This window comes from Gallinula chloropus, assembly GCF_964237585.1.
Source record: "Gallinula chloropus genome assembly, chromosome: 26".
NCBI classification, from domain to species: Eukaryota; Metazoa; Chordata; class Aves; order Gruiformes; family Rallidae; genus Gallinula; species Gallinula chloropus.
The window spans coordinates 5,644,256-5,665,785 of NC_140111.1; the positions used below are offsets into that span (position 1 = coordinate 5,644,256).

The window sequence follows — 21,530 nt, forward strand, 5'->3', positions numbered from 1 at the left end:
CAATATTAAAGCATTTAAATTGTAACCTGAAGAGCTTGTGAACAAGCTCCAGATGCAGAGAGTCGGTCATTACAGGCCCTGGTCACTCCAGAACAGAAGAAACACCCGTTCTTTGGAACACACGGCTGCTGTCAGCCTTTCAGCTGGAACCATCTTGGGTGGAAGGGACCTTTAGATCATCAATTCCAACCACCACCCCAACCTGCCCCCCACCACTAAGCTGTGTCCCTCAGCACCACATCCAACTGGCTTTTCAATCCCTCTGGGGCTGGAGATTCTCAGTCCTCCTCAGGGCTGCTTCCCAGCACATCAGCTCCTGCCCTGTAACAGGGACTGGCCCAATCCAGGGGCAGATCAGCACCTGAAAGCTGCCAAGGTCCATGTTTGGAGAAGGCAGAGGTGGGTAACCACCCTTCAGGATGTTTTGGGGTAGAATTAACTTAGATTCAGTGACACTGGTGTGTAAGAAATGCAGTTTTAATACACAGGTAACTGCAGCAGGACACGAGTAACATCACACTGTTGGGATGCAAGGAAGGAGACTGGTGCACCAGCAGGTCTTGTTAAAGGGCACAGCACACAGGACAGGTCAGACAGCAGGCAATGGAAAGACAGGAACTCCCTTCAGCTATCATGCACCTGTACAACACAGAGTCTTTTACAAAGAGTTAGAAAGCATAGTTGCTTCCAGCATTTTCTCAGTAACTTCTAAAGATCCCCCATATTCACATCTCCTGGAACATATACAAAGTCCTCTGACTATCAGCATTTCTTCAAGACTTGATGTATCATTAGGTGCTGGAAGCCTTTACCTGATGCTGAACAAAGGTAGAGTGATAAAGCTGATGATTTGGACCTGTAGCTGAGCTACTTGGTATTTCAGGTTCTTCCTTTTAGCTGAGCTGGTTATCAAGGTGGTGCCCAGTCAGATGCCTTCACAGAGATGTCTTGTAGAAAATCAGCTCCTTAAGTCCCTTTTGAATCCTGTGCAGTTATTTTTGTGTAGCCCAAAAACCCCACCTCTGGTTTATGAGCTGGCTGGTCACACATGTGTGTTCACAGGTGGAAGCAACTGGGAGAGTGGGCATAAGCTGTGGGTGAGCAGGCTCATACCTGTGCAAGGCAAGGTGGAAGCACTGGGAAATGTGGGATGGACATAACACCTCCCCTCTTCACATCCCATAGACACTAAAGTGTATACAACTTATATAAGTGGCCTGGTTTTAGTGCCTAATTAGGAGGGATTTGCAATTAATGATTCTGAGTGAAGAGAAACAGGGGTTTCTGGCGTGTCAGCCAGCTGGTCTGAGTAACTGAGAGCTCTCCCCAGAAGACACCCCTCAGCTCACTGCAGCAGCATGTTCTTTGGCAGACCCTCTCCTGAAACATCCCTTGTTCAGGTGCCTCATCTTTACCCACAACATTTGTCCCCTAAGGATGAAAGATCCAGCTCATCAGTGTCCCAGCACGACTTCAACGCCTTGGAAGTGTGAAACTTGACTGTACAAAGTGCACTATTTACAGTCAGACAGTCCCCCCAGCCTTGCACTGAGGGGTTCAGTCTCAGTATTCACTTTAACTGACAGCTGCTGCTCAAGGGTTTCACTCAGAAGGCACTCTCAGCTTCTGACTGTTTAGCTCTTTACATACTTCCTTCTAGATCGACCAGCTGTTCTGAAATGAGTCTGACACGTTTCCCTCTTCAACTCCCTCTATTTACAAGACATTTTTACACACTCTTTCCTTTAAACAGATGAGAACAAGCTATGACCTAACCCAGCTGACTGGCACCCAAAAGGAATCCTTGTTTAACTTCTCTAACACAGTTTTCAGCTGATTACATGCACTCTGGAGATCCTCTTTCACCAGCACAGTGTCAATTAAATGGCCATACTGCTCTTCAATGAAAGCTGCAGAGTTAATGATCTCCTGCTGTTCTTCATCCTGCTGATCAACACAAGGAGTTGGTATAAAATGTACAGCATTCTCTTTTTAATTACTAGCAGTTTCAAGCACATTAGCACAGTAAGTCATTACTTTGAGATGTTAGTGAAACGAGCAGCTACCATTAGGAAAGGGTGTGTAAGATACTACAGCTGAGACCAGAGGGTGGTGTGTGCTACTGCTGGGATGTGGTGGGGTGTTTCAAAACTGCACCAAGTGACAGGGAGGAAGAAAGATGATGTTACAGGAGGGGTGCAAGATGGTGCTGCTGAAGAGTCACTGCCCAAACTTAACACCTGGAAATCCTCCTCCTCCAGACTTGGAATGCTGGACCCACTCACCCCCAGACTCAGTGACTTTGAGAGGTAACACGAACACGAGTGAGCTACATTCTGTTACATGTACAATCAGGTTACCCAAAGCAGTGATGTTATGCACACTCAGTGTTTGTGTTCATGTCTACATATCACTGATTGGCAGCTGCTGGAGGTTTTCACCTTGTAAGGCTTCCCCATGGTGCATCTTGTGTGTATCTGATGAGCAGCCTGGGTGGGTGTCAGAACTAGGTGGCTGTGCCCTCAGCATCTGACAGGGCTGCTCCTCAGAAATGTGCAGTTATGCTGAGTTTATCTGAGCTTCCACTGCTGCAGCCTCAAGTGATGTACAGAGATCACAGACTCACAGGGGTTGGAAGGGGCCTCCAGAGCTCATGGGGTCCAACCCCCTGCCAAAGCAGCTCCCTAGGACAGGTCACACAGGTCGGTGTCCAGACGGGGCTGGAATCTCTCCAGAGAAGGAGACTCCACACCCCCTGGGCAGCCTGTCCCAGGGCTCCCTCACCCTCACTGGGGAAAAGTTCTTCCCCATGTTGCTGTGGAACTCCCTGTGCTCCAACTTGAGGCCATTGCCCCTTGTCCTGTCCCCACAGACACTGAAAAGGGGCTGCCCATGTCCCCCTGCATCCCATCCTTCAGATATTGATAAACATTCATAAGGTCCCCCCTTAGTCTTCTTCTCTCCAGGCTGAACAGCCCCAGCTCCCTCAGCCTTTCCTCACAGGGGAGATGCTCCAGGCCCTTCATCAGATCCTCACATTAGACATGCACTTTGCTTCACTTATGGTCAAGTTTCACAGGGAATCAAAAACCAAATCCCATTCAGAAGCTCCAGCTGCAAGGCTGGATGTGCACTGGACCTGCCTAGTGCCCCACTCTGACTCTCACTGTCATGAAGCAGCAGCTCCTCCATATCACACTTTTTTCACAGCCCAAACACTTTCCACGTCTAAAAGGAAGAGATGAAGGTTAGGGTACTTACAATGGGGGATGAGATTTCTTCTGCCATGGGAGATTTTAAGACATGTTTTTTCTTTTCTGGAATGAGAGGCTTCACAAAGATAACATAAGGCTTAAACTCAGGAGTCCTCAAGTGCTTCACTGCCTGTGAACAGATTTTTTTTGTCACCATTTTTTTTTCTGTTTGGTTATGGGCCAATGAACTTCTCAAGCTGGGTTCAAGAGTTTCACTAGTACAGTCCTGGGTACTACACATCCAACCATGGTAACCTTTTGGACTTCAGAAGAAAGGCTGATCATAGAATCACTGCCTGGTCTGGGCTGGAAGGGATGCCAAGGATCACAGAGCTCCAACCCCCCTGCCACAGGCAGGGACAACAACCTCCAGGCCTGGAGCTACACAAGGTTGCCCAGGGCACCATCCAACCTGGCCTTGGACACCCCCAGGGATGGGGCACCCACCCCCTCTCTGGGCAGCCTGTTCCAGCCCCTCACCACTCTCTCTGCAAAGAACTTCCCCCTAATATCTCATCCAACCCTTCCCTCCTCCAGCTTCACTCCATCCCCCTTGTCCTCTGCAGAGCAAGGACTCACCAATGGTGAACAGTGTTAATTTACTAGTTAAACAACAAAATGGTGATTTATTAAGAAATACTTCCTTTCCCTAAAAACAAAACAAACCAAACACCCCCCAAAAAAACCTCCCCAGCCAAAAAAAAAGCTGCAGAACTTACTTCAGGTACCACATCCACCAAGCAAACCTTCTTCTTGGCCATCACGGTCCGGATTGCCTCAAGACTTGTACCATAGAGATTTTCTTTGTATTCCCCATGTTCCACAAATCTAAAAGGTCAGCAAAGTTTTAGATCCTGTCTGCAAAGAATATTTAACTCATAACACTTGGTAACTGCTTCCTGAAGTCTCAGGAATCAAATGAGACAGGTTTCTTTTTTCCTGATTACTTTTTTTCCCTTCTGGCTGCTCAGTAGCAGTAACCATCTTCCCATGGCACTAATAACTCATCAGCACTGCTGGCAAACAGGGGAAGAAGCTGCAGTAATGCAGCTGACTGATGTTTAATAGAAGAAAAGAGGGTGTTATTCACAGTAAAACAGAACAAAGCTGGCAAGGAAATACTCTGACTATTTCATCTTCTGGGAGACTAGCTGAAAATCCACACTTGGAGAAAGCACACTCCATCTTTTTATCCATGGATTCAGTCTACAACACACCCTGAAGTGGATTTATAAATAAAACTTGTTACCCATTATATGAAAAGGAGAATAAGTAGGTCCAGCTAAATATACACCACACTGACTAGATTAAATCCTGACCAAATCATACTACTGAGGATATGCAGACCTGAAGTCTAACTTGCAATTGTTCTACTAGTCCTTTGTTGTTACTCAGTTGCTTCTCACTAAATTTTTGAGGTGATGCCAACAGTCCAAACTCAATAAAGAGTTTTTTCCTTGGGAAGTTGAAGCTTTCTAATAGAGCTACACTGGCTGTTCACTTGGTATTCAGGTTAGATATGATTGAACTAGCTCTGTTTTTGAAATACAGCCAATTACACCAGTATTTGAAAAATAACTCACTTGTTTTGCTGCACATCTGTCTCAAATGATTGTTTGGAGACAAAATTGTATTCTACTCCTTCTTTTTCATGGCTTTTCCTTGACCTGGTTGTATCTAGAAAAGAACAGAACCAAGACACAGAGATGGATCAGCCTCTGCACACAACTGTACTGCCTGTTTACTCCCAGTCCCATCTCCATGGCCTCAGACAAGGCAGTTACACACTGGCAAATCCCAATTAATAGAGAACATGAATCAAACAGTAATTCTGTTTTAAACTCCATCACAAAACCTGTTAAGATCAGAAATGAAGTTTGTTTTGCTCCCAAGCATCCTACAACTACCACAAAAACTAGGAGGCACACTTCTTACACCCAGTAGAAGCAGCAGAGTATATCCAACAGTTCAGAGAGACTTTGCCATAGGAGTGTTGGACTCATTTTCTCTGAAATGTGGAAATCAAAATAGGAAATAGGGATAAAGTCCTGTTTCCTCTGAATTTAGAGTGTCTCTAGCTGTTATCCCATGCTACTGCAAAACGTAGAATTATGTGTGCTCCCTCATCTTTAAAGCCCTAATTTCTTTCAATAATTGTTATTAGTGCAGGAGAAACTTGTTTTTACACAGCTATGCTTGGCCATGAGAGTGCCAGCTGCTATTCTGTGTGTGGCTGTGGTCAGATTCAAGTAAAAATTACCCCCATGAGTTCCACAGCTAACTAAATCCAACATCTGCCTGGCAGATGTTTCTTGAAAGTCTCAACTGACATTTAAACAGTGCCCTCAATGTTAATATTTTGGTTTGCAAAAGTAGCTTATTGTGGAACACAAACCCTGGCAGATTTTTCTCTGGTGTCTCACGTGGCTTTTTAGAAAATAATCCAGCAAAAGAACTTCAGTGTAACTCAAGCCACAAAGCTGTGCAGCAGAATCACCAGTTATCACTGTCTGGCTTGTCTGAACAGCCCAGATACACCACACAACAATTAAAACAACAATTTAAGAAAATGTATCACTTCATTTATTGCTGTCTACTTCTTTTTATGAAAAGAAACTTTACCTGGTACTATACTCTGAGGAAAAATCATCCTCTTTTAAACACATGCAATGTTTTTGCTGAATCTTAAGATGCCAGTTTTTCACACTCACTCTTTTTGGCATTTGGAATCTTATTTTTTCTTCCTGTATTCTGTTTCTCTCTCTTTTTTTTTTTTAAAGGACACTGAGAAAATGCAGGATGTTCACTTGGGAAAGCTCAATTTAAATAAAAATAAATCAGCTGAGTGGGCTGCCCAGAGAGGGGGTGGGTGCCCCATCCCTGGGGGTGTTCAAGGCCAGGTTGGATGGGGCCCTGGGCAACCTTGTGTAGCTCCAGGCCTGGAGGTTGGTGTCCCTGCCTGTGGCAGGGGGTTGGAGCTCTGTGATCCTTGGGGTCCCTTCCAACCCAGCCCATCCCATGACTCTATGACAGCATCCCAAAGTGCACATGTGCCAAGCTATGTGGTGACCCATTCAGCTATTAAGGGCAAACACAGTGTATTACAGGGAGAACAACAATTTGAAGTGCTTCTGAAATATGCATGTAATCAAGAGCCTAAACACAAATCACCATTCACCAATGCAGGCAGCAGTACACTACTGTACAGCTTTTATGGGCTTTAGTGGTGAAACACAGAAGTCAGTCAGTTTTACTCACGTGGAACTGCAACACCATACTCCTGTGGGTTCTCTGACACCACCTTCTGCTTGAGCTCACTTAATTTGGCCCCCAAACAACCTAATAAAATAGGACTGAATGACAGATTTCTGTGTGGAATGAAATACTGCAGAGAATAAATAAAAGACATTTCACAGGAGTAGGACTGTGCTGGGGACTGGGGGTGTGTGAAGAGGTGTGTGTTGGTTTAGCTGGCTGTGGGGTGAAACAATGACACAGGGGAAGAGGGAGACAGGAGAAACGTCACTGTTTCAAAATCTACCTTACCAATCAAAACCACCAGCCTCTGCTGTTCACCAGGCTGCTGCTGGTACTTTGTGACTTCTTCATATGTGAGGAACTCTGGTGTGTCTGCCTGCTCTGCTTTCTTCCCTTCATTCAGGTTGTTCTCCTTCTCTTTACGACTCAGTCGGAAGCTCCTCCGCAAGCCAGCTGCAGGAGAGCGAGGAGCCTGTCACACTGCACCCCACTCACCTCACTTTTCCAGTCAGCTGAGTTCCTCTCATGATTATTTTAATAATCACATCACTGCACACTTGCTGATCTTCTGGCTGAAAGACTGGCATGTCAGGCAGAAAGCTGAGAATCATAAATCATCATGGCTGGAAAGACCTTCGAGATTAGCAAGTGCAACCATCAGCCCTGCAGCCCTGTAACCTCTAATCCCACCATCAGCCCTGCAGCCCTGTAACCTCTAATCCCACCATCAGCCCTGCAGCCCTGTAACCTCTAATCCCACCATCAGCCCTGCAGCCCTGTAACCTCTAATCCCACCATCAGCCCTACAGCCCTGTAACCTCTAACCCCACCATCAGCCCTAGAGCCCTGTAACCTCTAATCCCACCATCAGCCCTGCAGCCCTGTAACCTCTAATCCCACCATCAGCCCTACAGCCCTGTAACCTCTACACCATCTCCTGAAGCCCCACACCTACCTGGTTTTCTGAATGGTGACCCCTGGGCAGCCTGTTCCAATGCCTCACCACTCTTCTGGTGATGAATTTTTTCCTAATATTCAATCTGAACCTCCCCTGGTACAAATTGAACCCATTCCCTCTTGTCCTCTCACTAGTTATGAGGAAGAAGAGGTCAACACCTGCCTCACTCCAACCTCTTTTCAGGTAGCTGCAGAGCCATCAGGTCTCCCCTCAGCCTCCTCCAGGCTGAACAGCCCCAGCTCCCTGAGGCTCTCCTCATGAGGTCAGTTCTCCAGACCCCTAATCAGCCCAGCTGCCCTTCTCTGCACCCTCTCCAGCACCTCGATGTCCCCCCTATACTGTTAACACCCAGAACTGCACGTAGTACTCGAGGTGCAGCCTCCCCAGGGCTGAGAAGCCCAATCCATAACAACCCCTCCCCACATCACCTTGGACTGCCATGTGTTGGCTGTGCCAAGGCCCAATGACACCTCTGCACAGATAATCTGGTTCAGGAAAGCACAGAACATCAGCTTGAATGGAAAGCAGCCAGTCTGCCCCCACTCCAGGGTGGGTGTTACCAAAGAGGGAAGGGATTTGGGTTTCTCACCTATGTACTGTCCATTGAAGTATCCTTCACAGTCACAGTCCTCTGTAAATTAAAAAGCAGGGAGACAGGGGGGTAAGGGCACAGGGGAGAGAGGGGAGGAGGGAGGGATTTTGCACAGTGCCTGTGATGCACATCTGGCTCATTGGTGAGGGAAGGAGGAGTTTTATATCCTTCTTTATACACACATCCTTTGCTAACACAAACAGTAGTGGTACAAAAAATGATCTGCACTGACTAGTGGGGTGTGTATACATATATATTAAATATATATATTAAGAATATATAATTATGTATTATGTATTATCTATCATGAATAAAATAGATAAATATTTATTAAATAGCTTAACATGTGTATTTGTTATAAATATTATTTATAATAAATTATTGGAAATATTTGTGTCAATATTCCTATATATTGTAAATATATTTGAAAATATATAAATATATATAAAAACACATATATAAATATATGGTGTGTGTGTATATATGTGTGTGTGTGTATATGTGTAAAAATACCTTGGTGTCAACATTGCCCAAGAGGGTTTTATGTCTCACTCTTTACAGCTCCCAGCCTTTATGCTCTTTAGCATTCCTCACATTTGACCAGCCCTGCTGAAGCAGAACATTCAGACTGAGTGAAAAAGACTGAGCAAACATTTTATACCCAGGTCTGAGTGGGTGAGTGTTGCCTCTTCTGAACATTTCAGTATCATCTGGGCTTGAAGAAAGGGAATTGGAGTTGACTGAAATGTGAGCTCTGAACACCTTCCTTCATTTTGAGTGTGAAATTATCACTGCTTATTAATTCTTGATTAAAGAGGTAAAGATTTGATGCTTTTGTTGATTATGTGTATGTAAAATAATATGCAAATCTAAGTTGAAACAAGCCAACCTACCCCTCCCTCAAACTACAACCACCACAAAACAAGCCAACCTACCCCTCCCTCAAACTACAACCACCCCCAAGGCCCCTAAAAGAACATAAAATAACCACAATGCTTCATTGTGAAACACTCTAATGCAACCCTGAGGTCAAGTCAGAGTCCCCATCTCTTCTGAACAAGGGCTATGTTAAGTGTTAGGTACCTGTGCCCTGCTACAGCCAGGAAACTCCACTCATTTTAAGAGGGTGGATGGTTCTGGGACAAGCCCAACCACTGACAGAGATACCTGCAGCTTAAAACTCTCAAAATATACTCAGAAAACACTACACCTCCACTAACCAAAGGTACCTAGTAGTGATATGTGCCTGTCCATAGTTAAGATCAGGGCTGTTTTCTATTGTTGAAGGTAGGATCTAGTTTCACACTCATGTTTTGACAGGACATACCAGTCCTGACCAGCTAATTGCTTAGTACTTTCATCAAGGTTGATGGAATATCAATATTCAGATTCTTATTCCTTCCAAAGAAGCAGATGCAGTATGAAAAAAAGAATAATCAGAACATGCAGAACTCAACAGAATAATACCTGATACTTGGAAAGGTGTGTGGTACCACAACACATAAGCTACATGAGCCCAACATAACACAGAAAACAAGTCCAATTCAACAGCAAAGAAAAATTAATTTGGATTGATAGAGGTGCCCTAAAATGTTAAACCTCATTATTTTTTATTTAAACCTTGTTATTTTTTATTTAAATGCCAGATACACCCTCACTCAGAAGCCTGCAGAAGGTGTAAATTCTTATAGGAAGATACAAATTGTGAGTAAATTTAGAAGTTATTACCTAAATCATCAATCCAAATTAGTTTAAATAATAAAGGAAGAGATGATTTCCTGAAATAACCAACTTCAGGAGGAAACTGCTGCAGGTACAAGCTGTATGTACTGTTCCCTTTGTTTTGGGGCTTTGCAAGGGTTTACAAAAGAGGCATTATCTGCTTATGTTCAGACAGAAAATGAGTCAGGAGTGTACCCACCTCTATCAGAAGACTGATCATCTGCAGGCAGCATGAAAGGCAGAGTTCATGTATTAAAAGACTGGCAAATGATAGAGTAAAGTTAGAGGGAATGATAGGAAGGTTCTCCTGGTCTGATCTGCTGATGCAGCAGTGTCCCTGTATCAGCTGAGTAAAGACTTTTTGGGCAAAATTTAGGTTTATAACTGATTCTAACTGGATTGTCTGGAGAGTGTGTGACAAGGAGCCTAAGCAGCAATCCTCACCACATGACTTAACATGGAATGTAAAGGAAGACCATTTGGAAAGGCCTAATTTCAATCAGTGATGCTATTCTGCAGTCTGGTTACAGCATGACAGTGTCTGTATCACTTCATGGGATGTGCCATGCACCAGGGGTCAGCAGTTCACTTGTGTCACTGGAGATGGACAGTTTTCAGCTTCCTGGTCTATGTGTTGGTGGCACTGCTAGTGTCAGGACTACCCCAGACATCAGCACCAGCTGCACTGAGGTAGCCAAGAGCAACAGGAACACCATATTCTGGGATAATACAGAACTCCTTCTGCCCTTCAACACTGACCAGCAATATCATCACTGGGAGCAGTTTCTGTGTGAGCAATTCACTGACAGAGGCATCAGAGGTGTAAATAAGATTCACTTTAAAGCCTACTCAAGACCAGCTCTGCAATGTTAAGCCTGAAATGCAGATGCTATTGCCAGTTCCAGTAACTTTTAGTCTCCTTCAAGCTAGTTAATTTTCATATGAGCCATTTTACACACTCAGGTAAGAATTTCAGGATTACTTTTGCAGCTTTCAGGTTTCTAACCATAGTAAGGAGGTGAACACTGGCACATTTTAGGGGGACAGAAGTGTTTTGAATAGACAGGAGCAACACTGGATAAAGTGCAAACCCAATCCTCTCATGTGGTGCCACTCAATCAATGACAGGATCACACCTAACATATTAAAACACATCATTATATAAGAGAAAAATACTGAGAAGCTGCTATCAAGTAAGACATCACTGAAAAAACCCCAGAATATACTTACATAATGGTTTCTTCACAGTTCTGGGATTCTGCAGAGTGCCTATTGTTCTTCTGTAGGTCAATCTCCTGAGCAGAAAGTGATTTGATTTTAGCCACATGAGCTCTGAATTATTATTTAGTTCAACAAGGCCAAGCACAAGGGCCCACACACGGGTCAGGGCAAACACAAGCATGACTACAAGCTGGGCAGAGAATGGACAGCAGCCCTGAGGAGAAGGACTTGGGGGTAACAATTGATGTTAAGCTCAACCTGAGCTGGCAAAGTGTGCTGCAGCCCAGAAAGCCATGGAAACACAGCCTGGTCTGGGCTGGAAGGGACCCCAAGGATCACAGAGCTCCAACCCCCCTGCCACAGGCAGGGACACCAACCTCCAGGCCTGGAGCTACACAAGGGTGCCCAGGGCCCCAGCCAACCTGGCCTTGAACACCCCCAGGGATGAGGCACCCACCCCCTCTCTGGGCAGCCTGTTCCAGCCCCTCACCACTCTCTCTGAAAAGAACTTTGACAGCTTTTTCACAGCCCCAGCTCCCTCAGCTGCTCCTCAGAGGATTTGCCCTCCAGCCCCTTCCTCAGCCTGGTTGCCCTTCTCTGGACTCGCTCCAGGACCTCAATGTCCTTCTGATGCTGAGGAGCCCAGAACTGGACCCAGCACTCGAGGTGCAGCCTCACCAGTGCCCAGTCCAGGGGCACAATCCCCTCCCCAGCCCTACTGGCCACACTATTTCTGACACAAGCCAGGATGCCATTGGCCTTCCTGGCCACCTGGGCACACTGCTGGCTCATACTCAGCCTGCAGCCACCCAAGACCCCCAGGTCCTTCTCTGCCTGACAGCTCTCCAGCCAGTCTCCCCCAGCCTGTAGCGCTGCAGGGGGTTGTTGTGTCCCATGTGCAGCACTCTGCCCTTGGCCTTGTTACACCTCATCCCATTGGGCTCAGCCCATCAGCACGACACTATTTGTGTGAAAACAAAAAAATCTGTAATCTTAATTAACAAACCTTTCCTGGAACTGTTTTGAGGGGATCAAGCCTGCTCTGAGGTTGGTATCTCCAACACGCTTTGCTTGCCACCACGTGGGGTCATCTTGGCTTACAACTTCTAGGACGTGTCGCCTCTTAAACGGCAGCCCAGCCTCCTGGCAGGGAATGGCTCTGTCCTCTTTGGGGTTGTAGCAGAAGAGTGCCCTCATGAACACCTTGAAAAGAAAGCAACACACCCTGTCAAAGGAGGCCAGGAAGATGATCAGAGGGCTGGAGCAGCTCCCCTACGGAGAGAGGTTGAGGGAGCTGGGCTGGTTCAGCCTGGAGAAGAGAAGGCTGTGGGGGGACCTCACTGCAGCCTTCCAGTCCCTGAAGGGAGCAGAGGAACAGGAGGGGAATCAGCTTGTTAAAGGGCAGAGACTGGCAGGACAAGGGGGATGGAGTGAAGCTGGAGGAGGGAAGGGTTGGATGAGATATTGGGGGGAAGTTCTTTGCAGAGAGAGTGGTGAGGGGCTGGAACAGGCTGCCCAGAGAGGGGTGGGTGCCCCATCCCTGGGGGTGTTCAAGGCCAGGTTGGCTGGGGCCCTGGGCAACCTTCTGTAGCTCCAGGCCTGGAGGTTGGTGGCTCTGCCTGTGGCAGGGGGTTGGAGCTCTCTGACCCTTGGGGGTCCCTCCCAACCCAGACCAGGCTGTGATTCTTGTGCTATTTGGAATGTCAAACTATCTTTAAAAGGTTTCCCCAATACTTACACTGCTAACTACATATACTCTTCATCTCTCCTTTACATTTTACAGCACTCAAAGCCACTGAAACCTAGCCAGCCCATCTGTATTTTGACTGAATTGCTCCAAAAAATAAACTACCTTTGAAGCACACACACAGTCACTGTGAACTGGCACTGCAGGACAGGAGACTCAAAGCTCAAAACCCCAAGAAACACAGTATAAAAGTATAAAATACAACAAAAATTGAAAAAAATACACAAGGGGTGTGTGGGGGGGAAATACACAAGGGAGGGGGAAAGCAATAAAAAGGGATTTATGGCCAAGTTGCTATAAAGATTGTCCCTAACATGTTCCTTTGATACAGAATAGGAATAGTACAGTTGGATGTATCTTACCCTATTTAACACATCACAGTAAAATGGGTTGTAAGAGATTTGTGGTGCTTTGTGGAAAAAAGTTGGGAACTGAGAGTAAGGAAGCAAAACCAGGTTGACAGAGAAATCCTCTAAGGGATCAGTCCAGCAGTAAATAGCTGCTGATCCAGGGAGGCAAAGGAAGCACTCAGGCGTGTTGGTGCTGGCAGTGGGCTAATGGGAGTTCAATGATCAATGCAGCTGTTTGCCAATGGGTCTGTTTTGGCTCAAGCAAGTGGCAAAATGCCCAGGGATAATAATGGATAGATAGCTGGGAGAGGAGACTGGCAGGAACACCCATTTTAATTATCTGAACAAAAAGAAGAGGCTAGATTTCCAAAATTCTATGAAAGAACGTGTGCAGAGATGAAGAGTCAAGTCACCTAATAATTCCACTGAATAAAAGGCTAAAATAAATTGCTTTACTATCTTTTCAGGTTAATTACAGGTCTGTGACACTCCTCACTGGAACAGAGGAACCTTGCACTTACAGAGCAGTGTTTAAACACAACCCCAGGTGCTTTGCTGTTCCCCTGGCTGCATTACCTTGCTGTCTTTCAGACGATCTTCCTCTTTGATGGCTGGAATTATTTTGAGTGTTATTGATCCCTGAGACTGAGCCTGGGAAAGAGAGAAATGGGTTTTACTTTGAAAGCAGGACAAAGACACAATGCAGCCTATTCACCTTCCAGTTTAGGAAGTCTGTCTCTTCTTCTCAGCCCTTTTAATAAGCCACTAATTGACTTTATTGCAGAGACTATCCATGAATCCTTCAAACCAGCATCTTCCCTGGGCAGACATCCACAGGAACTACTTGGGTGCTGCTTTAATTACTGGATCACAGCTCCCAGGGCATTAAGTGCTTCTGTGGCTTTTAGCAGGACACATATGGAAGTTTTTGTGGACTAACCATCTTCAAGTGCTCCTCTGAAAACCACTGTTGTATCTTCCCACACAGTGCCTAATTGCTTAGGGTGAAATGTAAACAACATAAACATCCACTTTCACTCTAAAAATCTTTGCTAGCAAATGTCAATTATTAGTTATGATAAATTAAAAAGCACTTCTAGTGCTTTGGAAATCTAGAATAGGTTATCTGATCTCTTTTAGATGCCTTATTTTGGATGAGGAGAACTGTGTTCTAGAGAATCCTGCTATTCTGCACAGATTAAAACAGAAACCAAATCAGCCTGGACATTTGTAGCTCTTCCTCAAAAAATAAACCATGAAAAGGAAACGATTACACTGCAGGAATTTAAGAAATGACATAGCATGCCAAGGTCCCCACTCTACAGTATTTCAAAATACAGTTTTGAGCATTCCCCCTGCCCCCCCTCCAGTTAAAAGCAGTCCTTCTCCTTATTCAGGATTATTTTGATGTAAATTTAAGTTAGGTGATGGAACAATGCCAGATAATTCCATCTCCCAGTGCTGCCATTCTTATCACTGTGTCTCTAACTTCACTCCACACCAAGACAGGGGGGGAACAAGCCCCAGGAGGGGAGTCAGAGCCAAGTTAGCAGAAGAGCTATGACACTTTCTGCAATGCAGCAGGCTGACCATGGATATGGAGGTTTAGAGTACCAAGATTTGTGGGCATTAACATTAGAGAAGCTTGAAGCAAGAACTTGATAATGCTGCAAAGAATCTGCTGGTAAAGAAGGGCTGACAGCTCTACCAGACACACAGCCAAGACCTTCTTCATGCTGTATTAAGAATAAACTGCTTATCTCCTAGGAACACACTTTTAATTTCCAATTTGCTTGTGATAAAGCACATAAGGGAAGTTCTTGACATAGCAAACACAGCTTTCTGGTTGTATATTGGTACTGATTCAGTTTGCAGAAGTTTCTGAGGTCAAAAGATTAACTCACTGGGAGAGGAAAAAGTCCTAATGCAAAGATGCAAAGACAAGCAGGGATTGCATCTTTTAGCTCTATAGGTGTTTTAAACTCATGGTTAAATTTCATCATTTATTTTAACTACTGGTTCACTCAACAGAGAAGATCTGGAAATGAAAATCAGTGCAGACCAAAATCTGGCTTATTTCTTCTGGTCGTTTGTGAAGCACAGTAATGCCATTGACTTCCCTCAGCTCATCTCCAACATGGACAAGACCTGAAAAGACAGCAAGTAAATTCAAGTAAGGCTACAGAGTGGAAAGCAACACTCCTCTGATGTCTGACCTAAATCAATAGCATGTCTCTCCTCTCCTGCCTTCCCCAGCTTAATGGATTTCCTAGTGCAGCCAAGAGCTCTGCTGGCAACATGCTCTGAGTCTCCTGCCCTTATTCCACATGGGATTTGTTTTTCCATGCAGCAGTCTCATAGGAGACCAGAGTGGAGACAGAGAATGTGTGGTAAGATAAGATACTCTGGAAGGTCACTGCCTCTATATTTGGAGCATCATTAAGAATGCAAAACTGGAATCATATCATGAGAACAATCACATCTTGTAGAGCCTGGAGACACACTGCCAGCTGTAAAGGCAACATGACATGGCTGTCAACTGACAGATCAACCCTACACAGTCCCAGGAAGAACACTGGGTTAATTGTTTTTTAACAAGCCATGAAGAGACCCTTACAAGTTTTAGCTTTAGTTATCCAGGTCAATAAGAAATGCCACAGCTCTGTTATATAACTACCATGAACTGACATAAAATAATTTCTCAGTTAGGCAAACAGAAATCAACACATGAAGCACTGAATAAAACAAGTAACCTGATTAAAGGTAGAAGCCCCAATTCTTTTCTTTCTTCTACAGCTTAGATTTACTTCTGCCATCTCTCTGCATTTTTTCCTAGAGGCTATTTTGGAGAAAAACATGTCTAATTGAATTAATAAATTACTGATGAGATGCAGAAACGCTAAGCACATGTTCTAGTCACTGCACATTACATGTATCAGATTACTAATTTTAAGAGTGATAATCATCAGGAAGAAAGCTGTAATTAGCTAATATTACCTCATCAAAGTAATTCATTAATTTTGGGGCTGCATTACTTGTATATTTTAAAAAAAAAAATAACTGCATGAGGCTTGGAGTCTGTGAATCTCCTAAGGCCAATTCAGCTTATTTAATGAAATCTGGATGATCACCTTCCAGAAAAAAGGACAAATCCTGCATGAATTAACCCTGCAGATCTTGAAAGCATGCTGAATGAGAGCCTATGCACAGAGGTCTCTCCTGCCACTAGACACTAGAAATTCAGCATGTAGGCTCCCTTTATAGTCAGTAAGGAGGCAACGAGATTTCAGCAGTGACATATCCCATTCTAAAGCTCGTTGAGATTTGTCCTCCAGCAACATCCATCTCCTTCCACTGACTGCACAGGCACTACATACTGGTTCAGACTAAAGATCTAACAGCTGACTTAAGATTTCCATCATCAGAACAGTTTGCAAATGCAGCTTGAACTCCCTGTTTCCTCAGGGATTTACCACTGCGATCCGCGGCGCCGCCTCGCATGATCCTGGCAACGATCACAGCTCCTGTCTGCTCATCTCTTCTGATGGTAGCTCCCTGAAACAAAACACACACCCCTCAAGAAACTCTTATTTGCTTACAATGCAGTAAACAGTGAAATAACACAGAAGTTAATACATCTTTTAATGAGGAATTAAGTCACTGCTCTCTTCTGCTACCTTCTGTCATATATAAAAAGAACTTCAGAAGATTCTTTGTACTTAGGAAATCAGTTTTCCCATTTGTATAAAACTAGTACCTCCTCAATACACCTGCCCAACATACTCTTGGACAGGGAGGGGATTGTCCCTCTCTGCTCTGCCCTTGGGAAGCCCCAGCTGGAGTCCTGTGTCCAGAGCTGGGGTCCCAGTACAAGGAAGATGTGGGACTGGTGGAGAGGGGTCAGAGGAGCCACGGAGATGATCAGAGGGCTGGAGCAGCTCCCCTATGGAGAGAGGCTGAGGGAGCTGGGCTGGGTCAGCCTGGAGAAGAGAAGGCTGTGGGGGGACCTCATTGCAGCCTTCCAGTCCCTGAAGGGAGCAGAGGAACAGGAGGGGAATCAGCTTGTTAAAGGGCAGAGACTGGCAGGACAAGGGGGATGGAGTGAAGCTGAAGGAGGGAAGGGTTGGATGAGAGATTAGGTGGAAGTTCTTTGCAGAGAGAGTGGTGAGGGGCTGGAACAGGCTGCCCAGAGAGGGGGTGGGTGCCCCATCCCTGGGGGTGTTCAAGGCCAGGTTGGATGGGGCCCTGGGAAACCTTGTGTAGCTCCAGGCCTGGAGGTTAGTGTCCCTGCCTGTGGCAGGGGGTTGGAGCTCTGTGATCCCTGGGGTCACTTCCAACCCAGACCAGGCTGGGATTCTATGATACTCTTACCACACATTACCAACTTTCATGCAAATGAAGGTACTAATTCATTGCACATTAGCTACAGTACAAATGGAATTAGCATGTAGAATAAACTTAATTGCTTGAACACAGTTCCCTCACAGCCTGTGTTCCCTGCATTCCCTGGCATTACAAACCCACACCTTTAAAGCAGCTCATGCCAAATCTCAAAGGGGCACTGACCAAAGTTTTCTTTTTAAGTTATTTTACTACCTTCAGAAGAGCTTTTACAGGCTGACAACGTCCTCAAGGATCTCCTCCACACTCACAGTAACACTTTTGCATTACAGAGTTTCATGACTAGGGATGGGTCATCTTACACATACCAGGGGCTCTTTATTTTTCACCAGCCGAACAATTTTCACTGATTCCTCATCAAAATCATCTTCAAAGTTATCAGGCAGAGGTGGAAGGACTGGGTCAAAGTTCTTCTGTGCTACAGTATCATGTACTACAAGCATGGCCTGCATAAAGCAAATAAGAAAACAGTAATTTAATGGGGTAATATCACACTTTAGAGTTCTTCCAGCAAACTTAAACCTCCCCCCTTCCCACCCTCACCACAAATCCTCCCACAAAAGATTCTGCAGTTATTTCACCCATCATGTAAGCTGTATATTGTTGTGTGCCACTATGCAAAGTAAACCCAGGCAATAAAAAAGCTTAGCCTAAATAAATATATAGGATGGAGGTGGACTATGGACCACAACATGTTGAGAAATGGCATCCTTTTCTCTTCTCCTCCCTCAGAAGAGATGAAGGAGGGGAGAGAAGACAACGTGGTGCATTATGCATGAAAGGCCTGTCTTCTTCATCCCCTTCACATCCTAAATCCTGTGCAGAAAATCACAGTGGAACAGAAGTACAGTTTGTAGGAGGTTTTTCCTTTCTCTTAGAGACTCTCTAACATAATTATTCCAGTACAAAACCTTCTATTGCAATTCTGCAAAGGAATTTCATTAAAATCTCTGGTGCATTTTTTTTTACCCTGAGATGTGGTGTTGACAACAGCTGAAGTAGCTCTCTTTCTTCATTATTCACTGGTGCAGTCTGCAATTCCTCAATTACCTTTAAAATAAAAGTCAACAACCTCAAAATAAAGGGACTCCTGCAAATACAATCATATGACACATTTGAGGACAGACTGGATGGGGCTCTGAGCTACCTGATCTACCTGAAGATGCCCCTGTTCACTGCAGGGGTGTTGGACTAGAGGACCTTTATAGGTCCCTTCCAAACCAAACTATTCTACAAGATATTTGCAAGTGAGTGTTTCTGGTGAGTGTCAGCAGAGTAGAGGGACAATCCCCTCCCTGTCCCTGCTGCCACCCCTCTGCTGATGGAGCCCAGGATTCCATCGCCTTTCTGAGCTGCAAGATGGGAGAAAAACTCCTCCCCAAAAGCCTGTAGCAACCACCTATCTAGTGCAAGGAGTCCCTTGTTGGATAAGCAGGATTAAACAACAGGAAAATAAGGAGACAAGAACTTTTACTCACATCTTCAACTAATCCTGCTGCACTGTGTAAAACAGGAGTTGGACTCTGTCTTTCATAATGACGAAGTTTTTCATGAATCTGGAAAAGATTATTCATGCATATTACTAGAGACACAAAGCTTCCTAAATATATAACTGCACTGGAATATTTTTATATTTAAGGAATATATTTTTGCTCAGGTAGGTGTCCAAAAAATAAGCTCTCCCAGAGTTATTTTTGCTCTGTTTAGGAGTCTTTGTTTCACAAAGGAAGTTTCAGAAAGTTTTAGGAGTCTGGTTTCACAAACAGCCAGAAAAAATCTCTTAAAGTTCAACATAAAGGGGAAAAAATGAAGCTATCTCACACTGATTTTTAGCTGCAAGGCACTGCAGCTGCATTTTGGGAATCAAGGCAGCAATGTTATCTTCTGAATGAAGTATGTTGTCAAAAGAGTGTTCTTAATATTTGTGCTTAGATAAATAATAAGTTTGGGCCAGTAGAGATTCTACAAAAAAAAAGCTTTTTGCAAAATAAACAGCTGGTAAATTAATTAAACAGAGAATAAGTAACCTGTAAGGAAAATGTACTGTCATAAAGGAGCTGTTACCTTCATCAGGTAGCTGAGGCTTTTTTCACTGAAGACATCCCTAAGGAATCCCATTTCTTCTTTATGATTTGAATCAGGTCTTAACTGAGATGTCAAAAGAGCCAGAGTTTCATGCAGTCCTACATTTCAATTCAAGACAGAACAAAAGCTTTGGAGATAACATGTCTCATGGGACCTCCTGCTGCAGACTGAACATCAAATGTATTTCTGTAGGTACCATCTCTATCTTCCACTCATTTTATAACACCCCCTTCTTAAAGCTGGAAACACAGCTTAAGATGTAACATGCACCATATTAAGGCAAAAGCTTCCCAAGCAAAAGATATTTTGAAAGACATTTCTTGTGAAGTTTCCCCCTTCATGTTAATGACCCTTTGTTTCTGAAACAGCCAGCCTTCTAACAAACTCTGAGCTGAGTGCCACAGCACTCACCAAATGACCAAATTACCTCCTTCGTTTCACAGCTACCAAGTCTACTTCCCAAGCTACTTTACTTACAGGTGTTATCCTGCCCTTTCTACCTCTGAGGCACCTGTTAGAAGCCAGGTTGGACCACAAGGGAAAGCCTGATGTAGATTCACACTACAGTGGAAATCTACAGTCTTTCAAAAAAGTGTTTAAATCATGAATATTCCAATTTTGCAGTGACAGGGTTAGACAAAAAGCTTCTTCCTTTGGCTATCCTCTCCATCAACTTTAGAGTGTATTTGGATCCAGCAGACCCAAACTCATTTCTGCTTTAAAACAGTATCATTAGCATTTATGACTTCACCCTGGGTAGTGCTGGAGAAACTGGTTAGCAAGCCTTGAATGGAACCACTGGGGTTTTAAGTCAAAAGAAAGCATGTTTACAAAGTTTACCAACACCTCTTCAGAAAGTGTTAAGGCAGGCAGCAGGTATTTGAGGGCTGAACTTTAATAAGGATACATAGAAGCCAGTGTTATGCTAAGAAGAAAAAGTTTGAAGGAGCCTGTCTACCAGTATGTATTCAGGGCTCTTACAGAACTAGGTATTTCCTGAAGTTATAAACTTCTACCTTTTATGCTCTACTTTCCTCATTTTCTTTCAGCCATTTGCTAAGAAATCTAGTTAAACTACCTTAATTCTGTTTTATTTAACCCCACTTGGAATGAATTTCCTGTGGGAAACACAAGTAACTAAGATTTCAGTCCCTGGTCTGTTGAAAGCATGCAGATGAGTTACCTGAGTCCTCTGAAAGCACTGGCATGGCTTTGTTCTTAATGAGACACACTAATATTCAGCTTAAATCAACACGATGGGTTCTTCTTTCTGGACTGTGATTCAGGAGCAGTCCTGAAACGAGGAGAGATAATACCTCAGCTCAAGCATGTGAGAAAAATGGCAAAACCCAGCAAATCCCTAGTCCATCTTCCTCTCAAGTGCTCAGTTGAGCCTGAATCAGGCACTGAGTCCTGCAGCTATTCTGCTACGCAAGCAACAACGCGGAAGAATAGTTATATAATAACTTGCATAAAGCTGATGCTGAAGAGAGCAGATGGTTCCCTATTCTATTTTCCAGAGAGGCATTTTTAGAAGGCCTAAGTGACCACTTGAAAAGACAGATAAGGAAAAAAGCATGCTGCAGGATGGATGTCTGAAAGCACTGATAAACACCCTCTGCACAGGGACAGCATGGATGCTGCCGTCACAAGATGTTCTGGGGCTTCCTAAAAGCAGACCTCAAAGGATTCCACATGCCCCTGGCACTCTGATGCAAACCACCCTACAATTACACGTGACCCATTAAAGCCAGCAGCAGCATCACTCCATCAACCTCAGCCCTAAGTACTGAGGATGCTCCACGACAACAAACAGAGCTGCTCCCATCGCACAAGATTCCATGAGATGCTTTTATCCTTGGTTCTTCTTGTCACTGGGAGCTAAACGACTCCAGAGCAATTTCATTTCAAACTGAAAAATCTGAATCTGTGTTTTACAATC

The 21,530-nt window shown here is 44.4% G+C and overlaps 1 protein-coding gene across 1 annotated transcript; it reads right to left on the reverse strand.

The window, feature by feature from the left end:
- Window positions 1-1,764: 1,764 nt before the first annotated feature.
- Window positions 1,765-20,796, reverse strand: MPP3 (MAGUK p55 scaffold protein 3; the record flags this gene model as incomplete). Its single annotated transcript, XM_084275480.1, has 18 exons — window positions 1,765-1,944; window positions 3,262-3,384; window positions 3,974-4,082; window positions 4,838-4,931; window positions 6,513-6,593; window positions 6,801-6,965; window positions 8,060-8,101; window positions 9,984-10,004; window positions 11,015-11,079; window positions 12,012-12,208; window positions 13,679-13,753; window positions 15,165-15,250; window positions 16,576-16,657; window positions 17,812-17,949; window positions 18,473-18,553; window positions 18,982-19,059; window positions 19,568-19,686; window positions 20,772-20,796. The coding sequence occupies 18 exons, from the start codon at window positions 20,794-20,796 to the stop codon at window positions 1,765-1,767; spliced, it is 1,761 nt and encodes a 586-aa protein (XP_084131606.1).
- Between the last annotated feature and the right edge of the window lie 734 nt (window positions 20,797-21,530).